Source organism: Mustela nivalis (assembly GCF_964662115.1).
Source record: "Mustela nivalis genome assembly, chromosome: 14".
NCBI classification, from domain to species: domain Eukaryota; kingdom Metazoa; phylum Chordata; class Mammalia; order Carnivora; family Mustelidae; genus Mustela; species Mustela nivalis.
In genome coordinates, this window is record NC_139033.1 from 12,550,083 (window position 1) to 12,570,314 (window position 20,232).

A 20,232-nucleotide genomic window follows, 5' to 3' on the forward strand; every position below is an offset into this window, starting at 1 on the left:
CAAGCAGGCAGAGAGAGAGAGAGAGACAGAGAGAGAAGAGGAAGCAGGCTCCCTGCTGAGCAGAGAGCCCGATGTGGGACTCGATCCCAGGACCCTGGGATCATGACCTGAGCCGAAGGCAGCAGCTTAACCCACTGAGCCACCCAGGCGCCCCGGGTTTTATGTTTTTGACTGCAGTGGATAGCACAGATGCCTGTAAGTGCTCAGGATCCCCAAGTCAGTCAACAAATCTGAAGATTATAGCAAGGGAGGCAGATGTCTGCCCCAGGTGTAGGGAGAAAGTCTGCCTAGTTGTGAAGAAAAGCATGCCTTCCTGTGTCTACTGGTTTTGAGGGACACTGCATGCAAACCCAGGCCTTACGGGTATTTCAAACAACTTTCTCTCCTGTTTGCCTACAGAGCACAGGGTGGGTGCTGGCCACAGTTCATGGTAAGCAGTCTGAGCGGATCCTTACCCCACCGCAGAAACAATAAAACCCACCCCTGCTGAAGCGGTAGGAGCGCCTACCCGGTCTTTACCTCTCGTGAGACCATGAACTCCAGAAATCCAACCTTACCCACAAACTGCTAATTCGGTGGAAAGAAGTCTTCAAATCCAGGCCAGCAGGTGATAGTAAACACGGAAATAGAAGCTGAGCAGAAGATGCTGGTTTGCCTTAAGTTAGAAAATAGAGATCATTTGTACGTGGCCTCAGCTTCAAATAGCTCATTTGGTGTTTCCTCTTCCATTTATAGAGGTTGTTTCAGGTATTTGTTTTTAGCAAGAGAACGAAAACTCTTTAATCGTGGATTTTTTTTTTAAGATCTTATTTATTTATTTGATAGGCAGAGATCACAAGTAGGCAGAGAGGCAAGCAGAGAGAGAGGGGGGGGAAGCAGGCTCCCTGCTGAGCAGAGAGCCCGATGTGGGGCTCGATCCCAAGACCCTGAGATCATGACCTGAGCTGAAGGCAGAGGCTTAACCCTCTGAGCCACCCAGGCGCCCCTCAATAGTGGATTTTTAAAGATTTTGTCAGAGAGCATATAAGCAGGGGGAGAAGCAGGACCCCCAACGAGCAGGGAGCCCGATACGGAACTCGATCTCAGAACCCCTGGGATCATGACCCAAGCTGAAGCCAGACGCTTAACTGACTGAACTACCCAGGCATCCCTTAGTGGTGGATTTTTAAAGGTAGTGTTTTGAAGTAATCTTGAAGAAATCACAGAAATTTTTAGTCTAACAGGCTTGACAACTCAGAAGGTGCCGACTGCCCTTGTTTGACAGAGGGCAGACATTTCCCCCCACAACATACATTTCCTAGCTGGCGTGCTCTGGCTCCTGAAGTTTTTGAACAGGTCATACATGGATAAAGGTCTGAAGGTCTATAGCAGAATACGATGCTGTCCCCCTGCTCTTATCCTCACAACATGCAAGGATGGCATTCGATGCTTTGGACATGCCATGGTGGCGTTCATCCTTTGTAAACCCCAGGTTCCCCAGAGGAGGCAGGGATGGGGCGGAGCCTCTTTTCTGGACCAGGAAACTGCGGTCTGATCCAGGAAGCACTGCCTCTGGCTTATGCTCCCTTTTTTGCTTCATCAGTTACAGTCTATGAACTCAGCAACTGTTCGTAAGTATTTAGCTCAGGTCCACCTCATCTAAAGCTCATTTTTGTTTTTATTTTTTTTTTTTTTAAGATTTTACTTATTCATGAGAGACAGGCAGAGGCAGAGCTCCCATGGAGCCCAATGCGGGACTCGATCCCAGGACTCTGGGATCATGACTTGAGCGGAAGGCAGATGCTTAATGAATGAGCCACCCAGGTGCCCTTATTTATATATATATATTTTAAATTTTCCTTAAAAATCTTAATTACTTGATAGAGAACAAGTGGGAGAGAGCCAAGCCGGGGGAATTGGCAAGGAGAGAAGCAGGCTCCCTGCTGAGTAGAGAGAGCTTGTGACGCGAGGCTCCATCCCAGGATCCCGGGATAATGTCAAACTGAGCCACCCAAATATCCCTGCAACTCGTTTTGAAAAATAACAGGTCTGCACAGAAACCGTGCTGGAGTATAACCTAGACTGGCTTGTTCAGTGCATGCAGGGGAGCGGATATGCCGCCACTGCAGGGTGGTGGCCTGCCTCAGGCCTGGAGAGACCAGGGTCTTGGTTCTGAGGCATGTCCCATGGTAGCTCTGGCTCCCCAGCCCGGGCAGCCCTCTCTGCCTCCTCTTGGCAGACCTGCGAACTCCTGCAAACATTACAGGAGAAATGGGGCCCTCTGGCCCCAACGACTGTTCACCTGGAGAACACGGTTACTCTTTTTTTTTAAAAGATTTATTTGACAGGGGCACCTGGGTGGCACAGTGGGTTAAAGCCTCTGCCTTTGTCCCAGGACCCTGGGATCCATGACCTGAGCCAAAGGCAGAGGCTTTAACCCACTGAGGTACCCCAGGCACCCCAGAACACTGTTATTCTTAAAGCAATTCCCAAAGAGGAGGCATCAGGATAAGGCTTACTCGGAAGTTCAGGGAACTCAAGCTGGGGTCTGTGGGGGTCTCCATAGATGTACGAACAGGCTTGCGAAGGTAAGCCATATTTTTATAAATAAACCACAGTGTTGGGGCCCCTGGGTGGCTTGGTTGGTTAAGCATCTGCCTTCGGTTCATGATCTTAGGGTTCTGGGATCGAGCCCCATGTCAGACTCCCGGCTTGGCAGGGAATCTGCTTCTCCCTCTCCCTTTGCCTCCACCCCTGCTTGTGCTCTAATAAATAAAATCTAAAAACAAAACATAGTGTTAAACTAATCTTACCTCTGTAAGGTGCATCTCCTGAGTTAAATTCTGGTTTCCAGTTTGAGTCAAAGGATCTCTGTGTTTAAGCTAACAGGAGGCAGACTGGGTGGGATTTAAAACCATTCTGTGGCAAAAAAAAAAAAAAGAAGAAGAAGAAGAAGAAGAAGAAAGGGGAGGCAGCAAAGTACTGAGGAAGCGAGGTGGGTTATCGCATCCATTTTCAGAGTCAGTACAGCAGCCGTATCTGTGTGGGAGTAGAAGGTTGCAGGACCCTCTTTAAAAAAAATTCTGTGATCTAAAATGACTTCCCCCTGGTTTGTGTCCACCAGCTGGCGACAGCAGCGGTCCTGGCCCCAGGCTCCCGAGCACAGCATGTGGCCTCTGGGAGCGGAACCAGGGAGAGGCTGAGGAGCTAGAACCCCCCTGCCCCCCACGACGGCAGCGGCAACACCAAGGGGCCATGGCTGTTCCTTCACACAGGTGGGTTCTGAGGCACCCGCACAGGTAAGCCACCTCCCGGGGGGCCAGCGGGGCGACGCAGTTCTCTCCGCAAGCCGGAAACTCTGCAGACGGGAAACCGCGGGCACCACAGGGCCACTGCGGATCTTTGACAACTAACGTAGTTTATACCAGTGTCGAGACTGCTGTCCCTGGACTTCTCAGTCAGCTTTCTAGCACCCCCACTCCCCCGAACAGAAACTCTCCAAGACCGAGAGTGCTTTTTTGTACAATTGTTTATACAAATTCAACAAAGGTAAAACCGCATCAGGGAAGGTCTAGGAAAACAACACCTTACAACAATGGCACTTATGAAGGCATAACTTTACAACTAGGAAAACAGCCGTGTTATAAACCTTGAACGAGAACTCAACTCACTTCAAAGGAGAGAAAAAAGGAAAAGAAAGGCTATGTTGCATCATTTATTCTACTTCTTGACCCACTGTATAAATTAGATCCATGTAGAATACAAGAGCTCATGCTGGCGCAAAACTCTCCTGAGTGCAAAGGCTGAAGTCTGAATTTTAAAATTTTGAGAAATGGGTGAATTTTATACAGAGGAAACTTGGCAAAGTGTCTTACTTCGACTATAATTAACATATATCCACATGCTTGTGTAATTCTTGACGACGTACAAAGCAGGCTCTCAACTTCCAGTTAAACATGCTTTTAATTGGAAGGTCTTCGCCTGCTCTGCCGGATCTGGGCACGTGTGTAGGTGGATTATTTGTGTGGATGAAGTACAGGTTCAGTTCTCTCCTACCTTAGGAAACCAGGGAAGTTGGCAATCTCAAAACAATAAAAACACAGGTATGCATTCAAACCTTGCATAAATAACTTTTAAACAATTTGTACAAAAATAGTTCTGCATAATGTAAGATGTAACAAAACCAAACAAACAAAATATGTCACGACGGCAGCAGATGTGGCGTGTGGTCCGCTGAATGTCGACACCGACCCCCGGAGCTGCAAGGAACAAGGTGTCCAAAAGGAAAACACCACCACCCACGAAATTCCTAAGCTCATGCTTCAGGAAGAGAATTTCTTCAAAGTCTGTCCTCCTCTCCAGCGGGAATGTCTTCTTGGTAAAGGCCGCCTTTAGAAATGGTCCAGAAAGCAGTGCGGTTGTCATTCAGAGGGACCGAAGGGGGGGTGTCCAGTTCACTCCTCCCCCAAACAGGAGCCGGACGCACGGCTTCTCCCTCAGCAAGACTTGCAGAATGGAATCGTGGGGTCTGTTGTTTCAAGTTCCAAATGGAAAATAAAAGCCCTAGTTTCTGTAAAGTCTTTTCCCCTCCCCTGCCAGGCTCGCTCCCTCCCCCTCCCCACCCCTTATTTACATACTTGTCCTTGGACTAACTCAGTTTCTGTAGGAGTTTTTCTTCCACTTGCCCAAACTGGACACTCACAGACATTTCAGCTATGAACTGCTCACAGCCTTCCTTGGTAACCTGCTTGCAGTACCTCAGGTCAATATGACAGATATTTCCACAGCGTTTGAAGAAGGACAGGCACTGGTCAGTAACCTTATTGCAATCTGCAGGGGAGAGGAGACAACAGGAGGTGAAGGAAGTGCAGAGGCCAGAGGCCCCTCCCGCCCCCACCAAACCCCAGCACCGAGCAATGAAGAAACAGGACAGAGACCCTGAGCACTGTCCAGCCCCTCATGCCCTTGGGAAAACTGCACTTGCTGGAAAGCTCTCATTAAACGGGGACTGGTTCCATCTACCAATTATAAAGGTTAATGTATGCCTGAAAAGCGTTCAGACTTCCAAGCTTACCGTTGCCTCTTTGTTTAACAAAGACCGGCTCACACAATATGTTAAATAGCTTGCTTTTCCCATCTAATTTATGGTCGATAACTACCTCCCAATCTACGTGATGGTGCACTTATCTGCTGATTCCCTATGGATCAGTTTGGGGAGCGGGGGCAGGGGGAAGCAAAGGGTGAGAGTGAGAACATCTGTATGGTCATCTTGGGCTCCTCTTGGCCCACACAGGCACTGGGGCTTTCAAGTGAGGCAGAGCAGGCTTGCGCGCCCCTTGCTAAATGCTTACTGGAAACCCGTGAAGACCAAGCTACTACCAAGGCTGGCGAGATTCTGTTGACAACGAGCAAACCCAGGATTTGGAGTCTTTCATCATGCCCTCACTTAAGGACACACTCTTCTGCCCCTGCTCTTGTGAATTTATACTTTGCTTTTACCACCCTTTTTTGTTTTAGAGCTGCAGCCACAGTCGATTGGCCTCAATGCCAGTTAGAAGCCAGCTGAAGCTCAGAGAGCGCCCCCACCCGGCAGATAGATTTCCTTCATCTCAGTGGCGGCCAGCCTGAGCCCTCTGTCCTCACTAGATCTGTACTTTCACTTCTCCGTTCAGGTGAGTCGGAATGAAAACCGGACAGGCAAACTGTCAAAATACTGACAGCCCTGGGCGCCTGGGTGGCTCAGTGGTTAAGCCGCTGCCTTCGGCTCAGGTCATGATCTCGGGGTCCTGGGATCGAGTCCCGCATCGGGCTCTCTGCTCAGCAGGGAGCCTGCCTGCTTCCTCCTCTCTCTCTCTGCCTGCCTCTCTGCCTACTTGTGATTTCTCTCTGTCAAACAAATAAATAAAATCTTTAAAAAAAAAAAAAAAAATACTGACAGCCCTAGTGCAGGCCTCATGACTGTCCAAGTGCCAGGTTTGGAGGTGGCATAAAGAAGTAAACAAGTTTAGCCAGGTTGCAGGATACAAAATAAACACACAAAAATCAGTTGCATTTTTGTACACTAGCAATGAACAATCAAAATTAATAATTCCACTTACGGTAGCATCAAAAAGAACAAAATAAAATACTTCTAATTTAACCGACGAAGTGAATGACTTTGTACACTGAAAACTAAAAAAGTGCTTTAAGAATTTAAAGCTATACTGTGAAGTGTGTAAACCTGGAGATTCACAGACCTGTACCCCTGGGGATAAAAATATATGTTTATAAAAAAAAATTAATTAAAAAAAAAAAGAATTTAAAGCTATAAACGGAGAGCTGCCCCATATTCATGGGAAGACTTAGTATTGTTAAAATGTCAACCCTGTTCAAAGCAAGCTACAGATTCAATGAAGTTGCTATAAAATACCAACATTTTTTTGCAGAAATTGAGAAATCCATCCTCAGATTCGGGGAGAAGTATAAGGGATCCTGAATTACCAACACAGTCTAGAAAACACTGGAGGACTCACACCTCCTGACTCACTACAGCATGTCTTACTGGCACTAAGGTCATGCAGATGAAGAGACCAGAACCGAAACCCCAGACAGAAATTAAACCCCTGAATCTTCAGAGATTTCTGACAGGGTGCCACAACCACTTAGTGGGTAAAAGACAAACTTTTGAACAAACGCTGCTAGGAAAATCAGACCTTCTACCTCATACCATACACAAAGTTAACTCAAAATTATTTAGACCTAAAACTATATGACATTGGATTTGTCAACAGTTTCTTTGTTCTTTATTTCTAAAGACTTGGAGAGAGCACGAGCAGGGGAAGAAGCAGTCTCCCACTAAGCCAGGGCTTAATCTCAGGACCCTGGGATCATGACTGGCGCTGAAGGCAAACACTTAACCGACTGAGCCACCCAGGTGGCCCTGAATTTGTCAGTGGTTTCTTCCCACCGCACCAAAAGCATAAACAAAGAGTCTGAACCAAATCAAAGTTAAAAACATTTATGCAAAGGTCATTATAAGAGAGTGAAAGTCCCAACACACAAGATGGGCAGAAGGATTTGCAAATCCTGTATCTGCTAAGGGATTCATGTCCAGAGTCTATATAAAAGAACTCCTACAACTTGGGCTGCCTGGGTGGTTCAGTCAGGCGTCCAGCTCTTGAGTTCAGCGCAGGTCAGTCATCTCGGTGGGGAGATGGGAGCCCTGCGTTGGGCTCTCCACCGAGCATGGCGCTTGCTTGGGATCCTCTCTCTGCTTCTGCCCATCCCCACCCCTGGTTTGTGCTCGTGCTCTCTCAAAAACAAAACAACTACAACAACCAAAAAACCCCACAACCTAGCTAATTAAAAAATGGGAAAAGGACATGAATAGACATTTCCCAAAGATGACAGATAAATAGAAAATAAATGAGAAAATGCTCAACATCACTAGGGAAATGCAGATCAAAACCACATTGAGGGGTGTCTGGCTGGCTCAGTCAACAGGGCATGCGACTCGTGTGACTACTTAAAATAATACATATTTCAGGGGCGCCTGGGTGGCTCAGTGGGTTAAAGCCTCTGCCTTCGGCTCAGGTCTTGATCCTAAGGTCCTGAGATGAAGCCCCACATTGGGCTCTCTGCCCAGCGGGGAGCCTGCTTCCTCCTCTCTCTCTGCCTATTTGTGATCTCCATCTGTCAAATAAATAAGTAAAATCTTTAAAATAAAAATAAATAAAATAATACATATTTCAAAAACCACATTGAGATATTACTTCTTACCCACTAAAACGGCTCTAAGTTAAAAAAAAAATGATAGCAAAAATGTGGAGAAAATGTCAGTAGGAATTTAACTGTGCAGCAGCTATGGGAAAAAATATAGCAGTTTCTCGAAAATAAAAATTAAACCTAGAATAACCGTATGATTCAGCTTGTCCACTGCTGGGTATATGCGCCTAAGAACCGAGAACAGGGGTTTGACCCCATGGTCTCCTGGCAGCCTTACTCACGAGAGCCAGAAGGGAGAAGCAAGCCCACTGTCCACTGAGCAATGACTGAAGGAAATTTGGTATACACAGAATGGAATACCATTCAGCTTTAAAGAAGAAGGAAATTGTGACCTATGATAGAAAATGGATGAACCTTGAGAACATTCATTAAATAAGCCTCTCAACAAAACACTATGACGTAATTCCACTTTCGTAAGGTCCCTGAAGTCAAGTTCACACAAACAGTATGTGTATTGTGAGGGGCGGGGAGGAGGAGGAATGGGGAGTTCCTTTGTAGGCCGAGCTTCCGGTGGGGTGAAGAGGAGCTTCTGGAGACGGATGGTGGTGATGGTGGTTACACAACGTAAATGCACTTAAATGCTAGCGACCTGTACGTTTAAATGGTAAATTTTATGGTATTTTACCACAATTTTTTTTTTTTTCAACTTTGGAAGCTGGAGAAGAGAGAACAGTTTGGTAGATTTGAGAAAGCTTAACCTAAACTGGCTGAAGGGAAAGCAGAGAAGCAGATTTACTCTATAAACACCCTCAAGGTTCCGGTAATGGAAGCAGCAATCACAGGAAATGGAGCTGAATGAAGAAGGGGTCAGAGCCCCTCCGCGGCTGCAGAACACTAGAGTTTCAGTCTCTGATGGTGAGAGAGAAAGTCTCTGGTCTGGGCACCACCTGGCACAGCAGGCGGGGGCACCCAGCCAAAATCAGGGTCTACGGGAACACTTACCTGCGGACTGTTGAGATCCCCCCAGTCTCCTTCCCTTGCCAGGCCCTACGACACCGGGCAGCTTAGCCTGCACCCTCCAGCTGGGAGGTCAAGGAGAATACTTTTGGCAGCCCTGACCAGCTCAGGAGAAAAGTCTGGAAGATCTCAGATCTGCCCCCCCCCCGCAAAAAAACCAACCCATGCTGACCACACACTGATGTCCACAGCCTCCGAATGCCCCCGAGTGGACAAGCACGCACTCATGCTAAATCCGAGGAGGCTGTCTCAAGAGGGCCACCGGCTTTTTATCATTAGTTAGTGTCTGAAGGAAAAAGTACACGCAGGGAGAAAACAATAAAACAAGGTCCTCAGGATGGATCTAAGAAACAGGAGCAGGAGCAGGCCTCTTTACACGAGTACAAAGAAGAGGAGAGGGCAGACGATGGGAAGGGGATGGGGGAGCAGGAGGGTAGGAGTTCAGCGAATAAAAGAAAGCTCTAAAATTAAAAATAGAGGTTGAACCGTATGAAGCTGCCCATGTTTTGGCTGGTATTGAGCTACATTAACAGCAGCAATAAAAAAAACAGGGCGCCTGGGTGGCTCACTCAGTTAGGTATCTGACTCTCGGTTTGGCTCAGGTCCTCATGATCTCAGGGTCGCGGGATCGAGCCCCGCACTGGGCTCGTGCTCAGTGGGAAATCTGCTTATCCCTCTCCCTCTGCTCCTCCCTGTACTTGCTCTCTCCCTCAAATAAAAAGTAAAATCTTAAAAAACAAACACTGTATGAATTGTGTGATAAAGTTGGAAGAGAACTCCCAGAAAAGTGAGAAAAAAGATGACACAAAGATGGAAAACAGGAAGAAAAAAAGGCATCAGAGTACTAGTTAATAAAGAAAAAAACAGAAGAAAAGGAAATTAAGAAATAATTAAAGGAAATTTCCCAGAACTGAAGGACATTTGTTTCTAGATTGAACGTGTGAGTGTCCTGGAAGAAAAGATTCAAACGAAGGCTCATCATCAAAAATTACCAGGGGTGGCTGTGTGCCTCAGTGGGTTAAGCCTCTGCCTTCAGCTCAGGTCATGACCAGGGTCCCCAAATGGAGCCCCACATTGGGCTCCCTGCTCAGCGAGGAGTCTGTTTCTCCCTCTCCCTCCCCCCTTCCTCCTTTGCTCTCTCAAACAAAATCTTAAAAAAAAAAAAATTACAGATGGGACACCTGGGTGGCTCAGTCTGTTAGGCCACTGTTCAGCTTGGGTCATGATCCCAGGGTTCTGGATCGAGTCCCACACATTGGGCTCCTTGCTCAGCGGGGAGCCCGCTTCTCTCTCTCTGCCTCTACCTGCTTGTGCACGTGCTCTCGCTCTCTCTGGCAAATAAATAAAACCTTAAAAAAAAAAATTACAGAAAACGAGAAACAAAGAAAATATCCTGACAAACTTCAGATAAGAGAAAATACTCACTGAAGGAAGAAGTATCAAATGGTTCTGGATTAGACTCTGGAAGGCAAAGAAAATGGATGGAGCAATGCCTCCCAACCTTCTGTAAAAACATGGTTCCCAGATCCAGCTGAGCTACCAATGTGAGGGAATAATCAATGTCTAAATGTCCTCCATGAAACCAGAGGAGCCAAGAAAAAATGTGGGATCACAGAAGGTGGGGACCCTACATAACACACAGACCAAGAAAATTTCCAGGATGGCAGGGGGACACTGTCTCAGGCTGACAGCTGGGACAGTAGGCAGGAGTCTGGAAGAAAGCAGATCCAGAAGGGAGGCCTCCTGCAAAAACTGGTAGGGGCCAGAGGGGTCTGTGTGGGGGCAGAACAGTACTGGAGTCTGGTGCAGAGTCTGCCTAGAGACTAAGCGAAAAAGAGGCCATTAACTCCAGGGGGGGAAAAAATGTGTGCAAGAGGGAAATGTACTTCTGATACGCTAGTAGCACAGCAGCGGACCGTCTTTCTGAGGCCGTAAAAACAGACTTAACTGTGAATTGGAAAGATAAGGGGAGGGGGAAGATGTAAGAGTAGGAGTAATCCTCGTGCTCTACACAGCAAGCTAATAAGCACAGAATGCCCGAGTGGAAAAAGAAAATCAAGAAACAGTAACGCAGGCTTGCTGTGTGCAAGCACAGGGACAGACTCGGGAAGAAAGAATTTAAGGTGGGGAGTGCGGAGGGAGCAGGGAGACAGTGGTGAGAATCAGGGGAAGAGAAGGGAAGGGCTGGCCTCAAATTCAGGCTAAGTAACAAAAGCTGGACCACGGACTTCACTGTGTCCCTAGAGCAGATCCTTCAAGTTCATGGATCCTGAGGCATGTCCGCTGTCATCTATTTTGTGCCACAGAGTTATTTTTATCATTAGTTATACTGATGGCAAGGGGAAACTTTTTTTTAAAAAATAAATTCTTTTTTTTTAAAAGATTTTATTTATCAGATAGAGATCACAAGTAGGCAGAGAGGCAGAGAGAGGGGGAAAAAGCAGGCTCCCCGCTGAGCAGAGAGCCCAATGCGGAGCTCGATCCCAGGACCCCGGAATCATGACCTGAGCCAAAGGCAGAGGCTTTAACCCACTGAGCCACCCAGGCGCCCCAAGGGGAAACTCCTTAAAAAGAAACGAATCTGGGGCACCTGGGCGGCTCAGTTAAGCAACTGCCTCCCACTCAGGTCATGATGTCAGGGTCCTGGGATTGACCCCCCACATTGGGCTCCTTGCTCAGCAAAGAGTCTGCTGCTTCCTCTGCCTGCCTCTCCCCCTGCTTGTGCTCACTCTGTCAAATAGATAAAAATAAACTCTTAAAAAAAATACAAAAAAAAAAGAATCTAAAAGAGATCGGCTGTAGAGGTTTGCCTCCGTGTACAGCACAGCTCTTAAGCAGAACGCAGCGATCTCTCTACTGAGAGGAAGGGAAGACCTTTGTGGAAAAACAAATGCAGAAGCGGGTTTCTACACACGCAAGCACGGCCTGGACGGCACTGCAGGGGAGGGCTTACCCCGGGATCTCTGCCGCATGTACGGCAGAACTTCTAGTATAGAGTCACCGCAGCACCCAGCCCTGCCCAGGCCTAGAGCAAGAGCCGTCTAGGCCCTCCTCCGCAGGGCAGCGCCAGCATCCGTGTGAGACCACAAGCGGAGCCTGGAGCTGGGATCCTCAGCCCAGCAGGGCTCCCTCTTCTCTGTCTCCACAGGGCGGGCAGCCCTTGCCACCGAAACTCCCCAAGAAGGAGGAATGGCTTCCTAGGTAGAGAGTTCTCTAAATTCTCCAAATTCTCAAACCTCCCCATTCATCCTCAAATTGGCCCCGTTGGCAGGAAGGTGTGTCTACCAAGCATGAAGTAAAGGTGTCCTTTATTAGTTAATTTCTGGAGGGAAAAAAGTGTTTTTTAGGTCTTGTGTAAGTCTTACATACACGATCTGACATCCTAAGCAACGAGATCAGACCTGGTCGAGCTGGGCGGAGACAGGCCGTGCTCTCTGTCCACCTCGCCACCGGTCACACCCCAGGGCCTTCCAAACTCACTCCAGCCCCACCAGCACATGGACTGAGGATCCTGCAGACGCAGAACCCCAGCAGCACCAGCCGGAGAGTTTTCTCCCCTCCAAGAGGCCCCCAACAGCGGGTCAGGCGGGGAGCACGAAGTACAGACAACAGCTGCAGAAACCAAGCTTCCTCATGGGTCCAAGCCTGCCCAGCCCCCCTGCCCGCCGATGCCCTGCTCCCCTCCCTGCGGCGCAAGCTCGCTTGTCCGCACCGCCCCGGAGAAGCTCCGCAAGCCGGTATTCTGGGTCAGGAACCACGGCGCTCTGCTCTGGCTGCTACCAGCACCGTTTTTTGTCAGCAAGTACTACCAATCTGGCAATAACTGCCGTGTTTCATGTTTCTCCTCTAGCCGTGTGTCTGTCGTATTTACAGATCTGTCCTCCCCCTCACGCCGGGACCCTCCGAGAGCCGGCACACAAAGTATTTCCCCACAACTGTCCCTGTCCCCCAGGGCCCCAAGCCGAGCCTGCCGGGTGCCCCCGACTGACCTGATAGGTTGATTTCAGTTAAGGAGTCCCGGGTGGTGGTGCCCACGGCAGTGAGCAGGTTGATGGACTGGTCGGTCACGTGATTACAGTAACTAAGGTGGAGCTTGGAGAGCAGGGGCATGTGGCGGATGATGAGCCGCAGGGAGGCGTCCGTGATGTCCAGGCCCGCTAGACGCAGCTCCACAATGTTCCGGAGCTTGCTCCGGTTGTCCATCTGACCTGAGGGGTCAGGAAGGAAAGAGGCAGCATGTGGACCCGATGGGGGAGATCTGCTCACACTGACCTAACACGGGAAGGCTGACCAGCCACATGTCACACTTGGGATTCACTTGGCCACTGAGTCTTTCCCCAAACTGGTTCCTACATTTAAAAATCCAGATTCCACAGCCAATCTCAAGCTTCTGCAGTCCTGAAAAATCAGAACATTTGGAAATACAGCCCATGCTCTGCCCCGCAGTGCTCGGCCCATCCAGGCAGGCCCGCACGGCATCTCCGGGTCACAGCACTTTCTCGTGTGAGCGCCAGGCGGGGAGCGATGAGCCTCACAACCCGGCCCAGGAAAGCTCCCTCTTGGGAGCTTGTCACTAACTACACTGACCCCCGTGCTCATGGAGGCTTAAAGCCAACAAAGTACAAATGAACGGAGAAGCGGTCAGAGGCACGCCAAGACCCCCCAGCGGAGTCGCGGGTGTACAAAGAAGCCTCTGCTCTCACGCATCGTTTCTACGCCTCAAGATGCCGGAGAGCACGTCAGCCGGGACAATCTCTGCATCTTCTGGAAAATGGCTGAGACCAAGAAGGCTTGAGAACACATGTACCGGATGGGGGTGGGGGCTGTGGTGAAAACCACATCCAACAGCACAGCCTGGTCACGCCGCTCCAAGCTGACCCCCTTGGGCACCCCTCTGGGCACAGCATGGGCCTGGCCCCTCACCTGGCCTGTTATCTGTGGGTGGGGACAGGAGATCCCGCATCTGGGCATCCTTTAGTCCTTCTACCCACTGCACATCCAGGGTCCGGAGCAGTGGACAGCTAGAGCTACAGAGAGCTGAGACCGCGATCCATGAGCAGCCCGACAGCACCAGGTCTCGGAGCCCTGGGGGACAGAGGGGGCAGGTCAGAAGATGCAGCCCAGCCCCCACCACGGCACCTCTGGGGTCCCTGGCCCAGTGCTCACCAGGCAACCGGTTGATGAGCCAGCTCAGCTGTTTCTTGGAGATATTGGTCCAGCTGAGGTCCAGGGAGACAGGCTGCCGCCGGATGATGCCGCTCAGCATCAGGGGTGTGATGGACTTGCAGTGGTTCAGATCGATGCGGGTCCATAACCGCTTATCGCAGCACCTGGGGGCCAGGCCCAGCAGAGGGGGTGAGCCCCCTGCAAGGCTGTGGCAACTCCCCCCACGACCAAGTTTGGGGGTGGGAGGGGGCTCCCTAACTCCACCCTCTGGATCCTTTAACACCTATCCTGCCCACACCTGGGCACCTCTGCTCTGACTGCAACAGGCCCCCACAAAGATGCCAGGACCTGCTCTCCGCGAAGTATTTACTGGGAGCTCTACTACTCCCCCTACAGGCCACTTCCCACAACAACGCTCTAGGCAGACATCCTATGATGCCCTTTTACAGGTGAAGGTAAGTAACCCGGTAAAGGCCAGAAAGCTAAGAAATACCAAAGCTGAAGTTAAGATCAGTAACTGGAACCCTTGCTTTGAACCTGGGCTACCTCTTCAAGGACAAGGACTCCACCTGGTTCTTAGCTCATCCTCTTAGAGCTGAACCAGGCAATCAGCTACCGCTAACCTCTTCTAGAAGACCAGCATGACCAGGTTGTTGTAACCACCTGGAACTCTTTGAGAAGAATTAAGCTGGACTGAGCTTAGAAGGAAAGAAAGATCATCACGGGGGACTAAAGTGGGGACACACAGCACACATGTGCCATTCCTGGTCTAGTCTAAGCCTGAGCCTGGAGCCCAACACTGGGCCAGTCCCTCGATGCCTCCCCAGCCAAGCTCTGCCAGCGCCCTCACCAGCGGTTCCAGGTCCTGCAGACCCGCATGCAGACACACAAGTCTTGGTGGCTGAGGTAGCTGAAGACGGCCATCCACACCTCCCTGTGCATGACATGCGCCGCCCCATCGTCCAGGGGCAGTGAGTCAGGCGGGGGGCTGATAGGGGGTGGCCGAATCACGTGCCGCTCCATCTGGATGCACTTGGGCGGGGACACAGAGGGAGGGGGCCGGGAGATGACACGGGGTGGGCTGCGTAGGCCAGGCCCCAGCTGGTGCCGCAGCTCCCGGGGAGGGCCAGTGAGCCCCTTGCTGAAGCGGTGGGGGCGCTCGCAGAGGCCCAGGGGCCGCTTGGGCTCCTCGCTCTCACTCTCGGGCTCTGACTTGATGGGCTGGTGGTTCTCGTTGGCCAGGCTGTTCTCCGTCTTCTGGATCTCTTGGTTCAGCTCCTTGCTCAGCTCCTTGCTCAGCTCCTTGGTGGGAAGCCGCCTTTTCCTGCGTATCTTTACCTTTTTCTTCTCCTCGGGGCCCTCTGCCCCCTCGGTGCTGGGCCCCGCGGTGGGGGAACTGGAGCGGGAGTGGTCGCTTTCCCGGGCCTTGGGGGGTGCCTCAGGCAGGTCATCCTCTGGCTCCTGCTTGAAGCGCCGCAGAGGCTTGTTGGCAAGAGCCATCCGGTCCTCCGCGTTCTTCCAAGACCGCCGCTGAGGGAGGAGGGGGAGCAAGGACAGCTAAGCCCCTAGGCTCAGGACTATACCCACCCAGGCCTTTCCACCCTCCCTGGCAACACCCACTGACCCAAGGGCAGGCGTGGGGGGGAGGGGAAGACAGGAGAATGGAAGACGGTACCTTTTTCCTGAAAAGCTTATCTTCTTTGCCAGGTTTTAGCTGTCACAGGAAAAAAAGCATGTATATCTTGCTCCCATGGTTCATGGGATTTGGACCCCTCTACCCCAACCCCACCATGAGTCCACAGTCTCTAGAGAAGGGGCTGGAGAATCCCCTTCCCCGCAAATCCCATCTACTGTGACTGAAAGACAGTGGGCCCTGCCTGCTGCTTTTAAGAGAGAAGTTGGAAGGGGATAAGCATGGTCAAGCTGTTCCCACCCAACTGACCTCCCACCCTCAGACAGACCCTGAGATGTGCACTGGCCCACTGAGGTCGGACTTGGCCCTGGGAGCCAGTCCTGGAGGCAGGGCCTGCGGGGTTCCCAGCAGAGCCTTAATGGCTGGAGCTGGGAAGACAACCAGGCGCCACCTCGTGGCCGAAGTGGGAAGGGCAGGTGGGCGGAGCTGGCCGCCAGAATCCTCCGAGGTTCCTAGACCCACAGGGCTTCCCCGCGGCAGCCTCAGCTTCCCAGGCCCCACGCCAGAAGCACGAGCCAGCCATCCGCGACTGGGGCCTGGGACGCTGCGGCACGCACAGATGCCTCGGAGCGGCCAAGGCAATGGGCTGGAGGACGGGGGTGGGGGGGGTAGGGGGGGATGAGGGAGCGGCGCCGGGGCGGGGCGGGGGGGGGGGGGTTGGCCCGGGACTCACGAGTCCCCAGGACCTTAGGAGGGCGGGGCGACGTGGGAGCACCTGCTGCTGGAAGTAAGTGAGACTGGATCTCCACCAGGGGCTGAGGCTGCTGCCTAGAGGGGGCCTCGGCGAGAGGTGAGAGGAGGAACCGGGGGACGTTTGAAGCGTCGAGGCCTAAAGGGGTGGGAAGAGGAGTGACTCGCTGGTTTCCCCCTCCTTTCTTTGGGCCGGGTTCTCAGGACTTATGTGACCTGCTCAGGGCAGCCAGAGGCCAGGCCCCCGAGCTGTCCCCGCTGCCCGTCCCGCCCCCGCCCGTGCACCCCACACCCGGGACCAGCCAGGCCACCCCGCTCCTCCCAGTGCGTACTCGCTTGCGTCCACTCAGCTCTTGGGGCTTCTCGTATTTCCGCTTCCTCCTCAGGTGCACGTCGTCTGACTTTCGGCGCAGGATGCCGTCCGGGGGCACCTTCTTGGGGTGTTCGTCTGACCTGCGCCGAGGTGCCTCCTCACACTCACTCCTCCGCTTGGCAGGCTCCTGCCCTTCCTTGTTGTCCCGGTTCATCTTCTGCTCCTTGAGCAGGGAGCCGGGCAGGTTGGAGGCATACTTAAAGCCAGGGCCACGCTTTTGCTTGTAGGCCAAAAAGAGAGAAGGAACAAACCTACTGTATATCTTTGGACTTGCCCCACTCCGGGAACCCACAGCACCTCACTGGCCGACAATGCAGGGACAGGGTGCATCTGGCAAGGCCAAGGCCCGCCCCTCCCAGGCTGACCCCTGGGACTTGGAGCCCGACACTCACTTTCCCGGTCTTGCCGGCGTGGTTACACTTTGGACACTCCCAGCAGTTTGGAAGCTCATCGTTGACTACGCCCTCTGATTCCTTAATCTGCAAAGGACACACGCCAGTCAGCAAGCAGGGACCCGGCCAGTCAGCAGGCAGGGACCGGGCAGAAGATGCCACACCTCCAGCAGCAGCAACAGCACCCCCCCCCGCCCCCCGCAATGGTATTTCTAGCCCATCCCTGACCAAGAGAAAACAAAGGTGGCTAAGACAGGCGGCTCTGGATTCTGGCCAGCAGTCAAATCCTAACTTTGCCTCTTACTAGCTCAGTGATCGAGGGCAAATCACTCCATCTCCGTGGGCCAGTGCCCTCGACCATAAAACGGACCGTACCTGTCTCACAGCCACTCTGCAGTTCAGTGAACTAACCTCGGTAAAACGATTGGCTCAGGGCCTGGCAGCATCCAGAAAGGACCCCACCAAATGTTCAGTCACTGAGTAGCACTGTCCTGGGTACGGAGTGTGAGCAGCTCCGAGGCACTGTGCCTGATCCGGAAGACCAGAGTCACCAGGCAACTAAACCATGAAGGTCTGACTTCCAAAGGCAGGGAAAATCCCAGTGCTGCCGTCAGAGTGGGAGGTGTGTGCAGGAGGAGGAACCTTGAGACCCCTGCCACCACCACAGAGGAATAGACACATTTCAGAGCAGAGGTAACATCTGCGGCAGGCAGACCTCCATCGTGCTGGGACACAAAGATACACATAGGCTGACACCTGGGATGACGGGGAGGTGCCAGGCATGAGGACATTCTCTGCGGACAGCCCAGAATAGTCTCTTCCCTTCAGCAGTGGAACCTGTTGCCTAAGACAGGCAGGCAGAGCATGTGGTCCCCACAAGAAGGCAGCCCTGCCCCGGGCACACCAAGGGAGCAGGTTCTTGGCACACAGCAACACTAACGCAAGCACCTGTTGTTACAGGACCCGCCCTCCCCTGGCCTGGGCCTTGTTCTCCCAGAAAACCCAAGCCAGGATTCCAGCAAGCGGCACAACCACCCAGCCTCTCCCTCTGGTTTGGGGGCAAGACTCTGGGAACTGTCTGTGGTTCTGGGGGAGATGGGGGATATGTGTTTTGTCCCTCGAAGACACGGGTGGGGGAGGTCTGAACTACTCCAGACCCTTCTGGGCCTCAGCGCATTATACGACATACAGAGCCCTGCAGACCTGGAGGTCCTCTGCGGAAGGAAGCTGGCCGGCCCCCCAGCATCAACACCCCCCGAGGCCCTCAGTGGGGGCGCTGGGCGGCACAGCCAGAGGCCCCCGGGACTGCTCACCTTAAGGCATCCAGGGTGGATGATTTCATTGCAGATGGAGCACTCCATGAGCATGAGGTTAAACTTTCCTTCTTCCTCTTCCACCGTGTCTTCCTTCCCTGCCTCGCCGCACACCAGGCACACGGCAGTGTGGGGCAGCACTGGCTAAAGAGCCGGAGAGAGCACAGCTGCGTGAGCAGGGGCTGGGGCCGCGGGGAGCAGGTCACGGGCCAGGAGTGAGCAGAGAACTGGCCCGGGCCCTGCCCATCGTCCATTCACTCATTCATTCCAACAGTCATCAGGCCGCTGTCTCAGTGTGCCAGACACTCAGTGCTGGGAAGGGCACCGAACGGGACAGAAATCTCTGCCATCCCGAGCCCACCCTTCAGTGGAGGGACGCAGACAGATTAAGAGTGACAGTGTATGTTGTGACAAGGGATATGTATGGAGAAAAACACAGCAGGGAGGTCCAGGGGTGAGGGGGGCAGGCGGGCTCTGGAGGCCAGGGCCAGCGTCTGAGGCCAGGGCCAGCGTCCGGGGCGAGGAAGGACCTGAGGGGGGGTGGGGCGTGAACTGCGCCCAGACCCGCAGGGGACTGAGGCTGCGCGTCACCAGCGCTATCACTGTGCTGTCCCCACCACCTGTCCAGGGAGGTCCGCGAGGTCAAAACCATCGTCAGAGTAACACCAAGATGTTATCTGCCTTTTCCAACTATGTTGACATTTGCTCCGGTGAGTGCAACTCTGGCACTCTTCATCAGGGCGCCCCAGGGTTTGTCACTGCCACACGCTCATGACCAAGGTCACCAGGTCTCACTGAGGAAGGGCTTTGACACTACTCACGTTATTAAAACTGACGCTTGAGTATGCAGCTCTTTTTTAATTTTTAAAAAATTATTTGAGTACCTATCTTTTTAATGTTCTGTATGACAAAATAAGTATGCATAAAGCACTATTGCTGCATACCAAAGGACGATGGTTATCTAAAGGAAAGGCACTCGTGACTAAGTTGTGACCTAACTCGGTCCTTTTCTCTATAGGACATCATTCTATTTGACAGAGTAACTGATTTAAAAACAAAAACAAAAACAGGAGTATTGGCAGATTTCTCAAAGATGAAATGAACTGGTCACTTCCAGAAAAAAAAAAAAAATCATAGCATTTGTTATAGAGGATAAAATTCAGATTTTAAAATAAAAATTAGAATTTTGGAAAACTGACATTAGCCACAGTGAACTGGATAGCTTCCCAAGAGTTAAAGACCTAGTTCTAAGGAGATTGGTGGTGGTGTTAACAAATGTGATTACTTTTTTTTTTAAACATTGTATAACACTGTGTGCCCATATTTGGAAAATCTGTATAACTCAGTGAGCCAGTGTTTCCCAAATAATGATGTTGTAACATCATGCATGAGCAAATGAGCTGTTCCAGGTGCAAGAAAGACTAATGAATTTTAATGTAACAGTATGAAAAGTTCATTGATACAGTTTCAGATTCCACATTGCAACTAACCTTTAAGAAACTACCACCTGTTGAGTTCAGGCAGAATCTCAGATACCCACCATCACCTGAGAAGACTATGACAATACCCCTCCTCCTTTCTAACTACAGATCTGCATTGGGCCGCGGTTCCTTACAAGTTCCTCCAAAACAACATACTGAGACAGAATGAAGCCAGACACAATGAAAGAAATGCAGGTCTTGTCTAACGAACCAAACATAAAAGAAGAGATTTACAAAAACGTAAAACAATGCCATTCTTCCTAATCATTTTTGTTTTGGAAGATGGAGCTATTGCTCATAAAAATGTCATTCATGAAAAAAAAAGTTCTTTAAAATGTCATTAAGTCTGTTTTTTTTCAATGAATTCAAAGTATTTTTTTAAACTTCCCCATTTTAATTCTGAATACAGTAATACTAATAAATA

General features: G+C 51.3%; 1 protein-coding gene across 11 annotated transcripts in view; it reads right to left on the minus strand.

The window, feature by feature from the left end:
- Positions 1 to 3,681: 3,681 nt before the first annotated feature.
- Positions 3,682 to 20,232, minus strand: part of KDM2B (lysine demethylase 2B) — a 129,886-nt gene continuing 113,335 nt past the window's right edge. For all 11 annotated transcript variants that reach the window (XM_082698315.1, XM_082698316.1, XM_082698308.1 and 8 more), the window contains 10 exons: positions 18,328 to 18,471; positions 17,015 to 17,101; positions 16,582 to 16,842; positions 16,275 to 16,388; positions 15,542 to 15,580; positions 14,717 to 15,396; positions 13,867 to 14,030; positions 13,624 to 13,785; positions 12,690 to 12,908; positions 3,682 to 4,809 (listed from right to left, as the gene is read on the minus strand). In XM_082698315.1, coding sequence (XP_082554441.1) covers positions 4,628 to 4,809; positions 12,690 to 12,908; positions 13,624 to 13,785; positions 13,867 to 14,030; positions 14,717 to 15,396; positions 15,542 to 15,580; positions 16,275 to 16,388; positions 16,582 to 16,842; positions 17,015 to 17,101; positions 18,328 to 18,471 — 2,052 coding nt within the window. In that variant the 3' untranslated portion in view covers positions 3,682 to 4,627. The remainder of the gene's footprint in view (positions 4,810 to 12,689; positions 12,909 to 13,623; positions 13,786 to 13,866; positions 14,031 to 14,716; positions 15,397 to 15,541; positions 15,581 to 16,274; positions 16,389 to 16,581; positions 16,843 to 17,014; positions 17,102 to 18,327; positions 18,472 to 20,232) is intronic.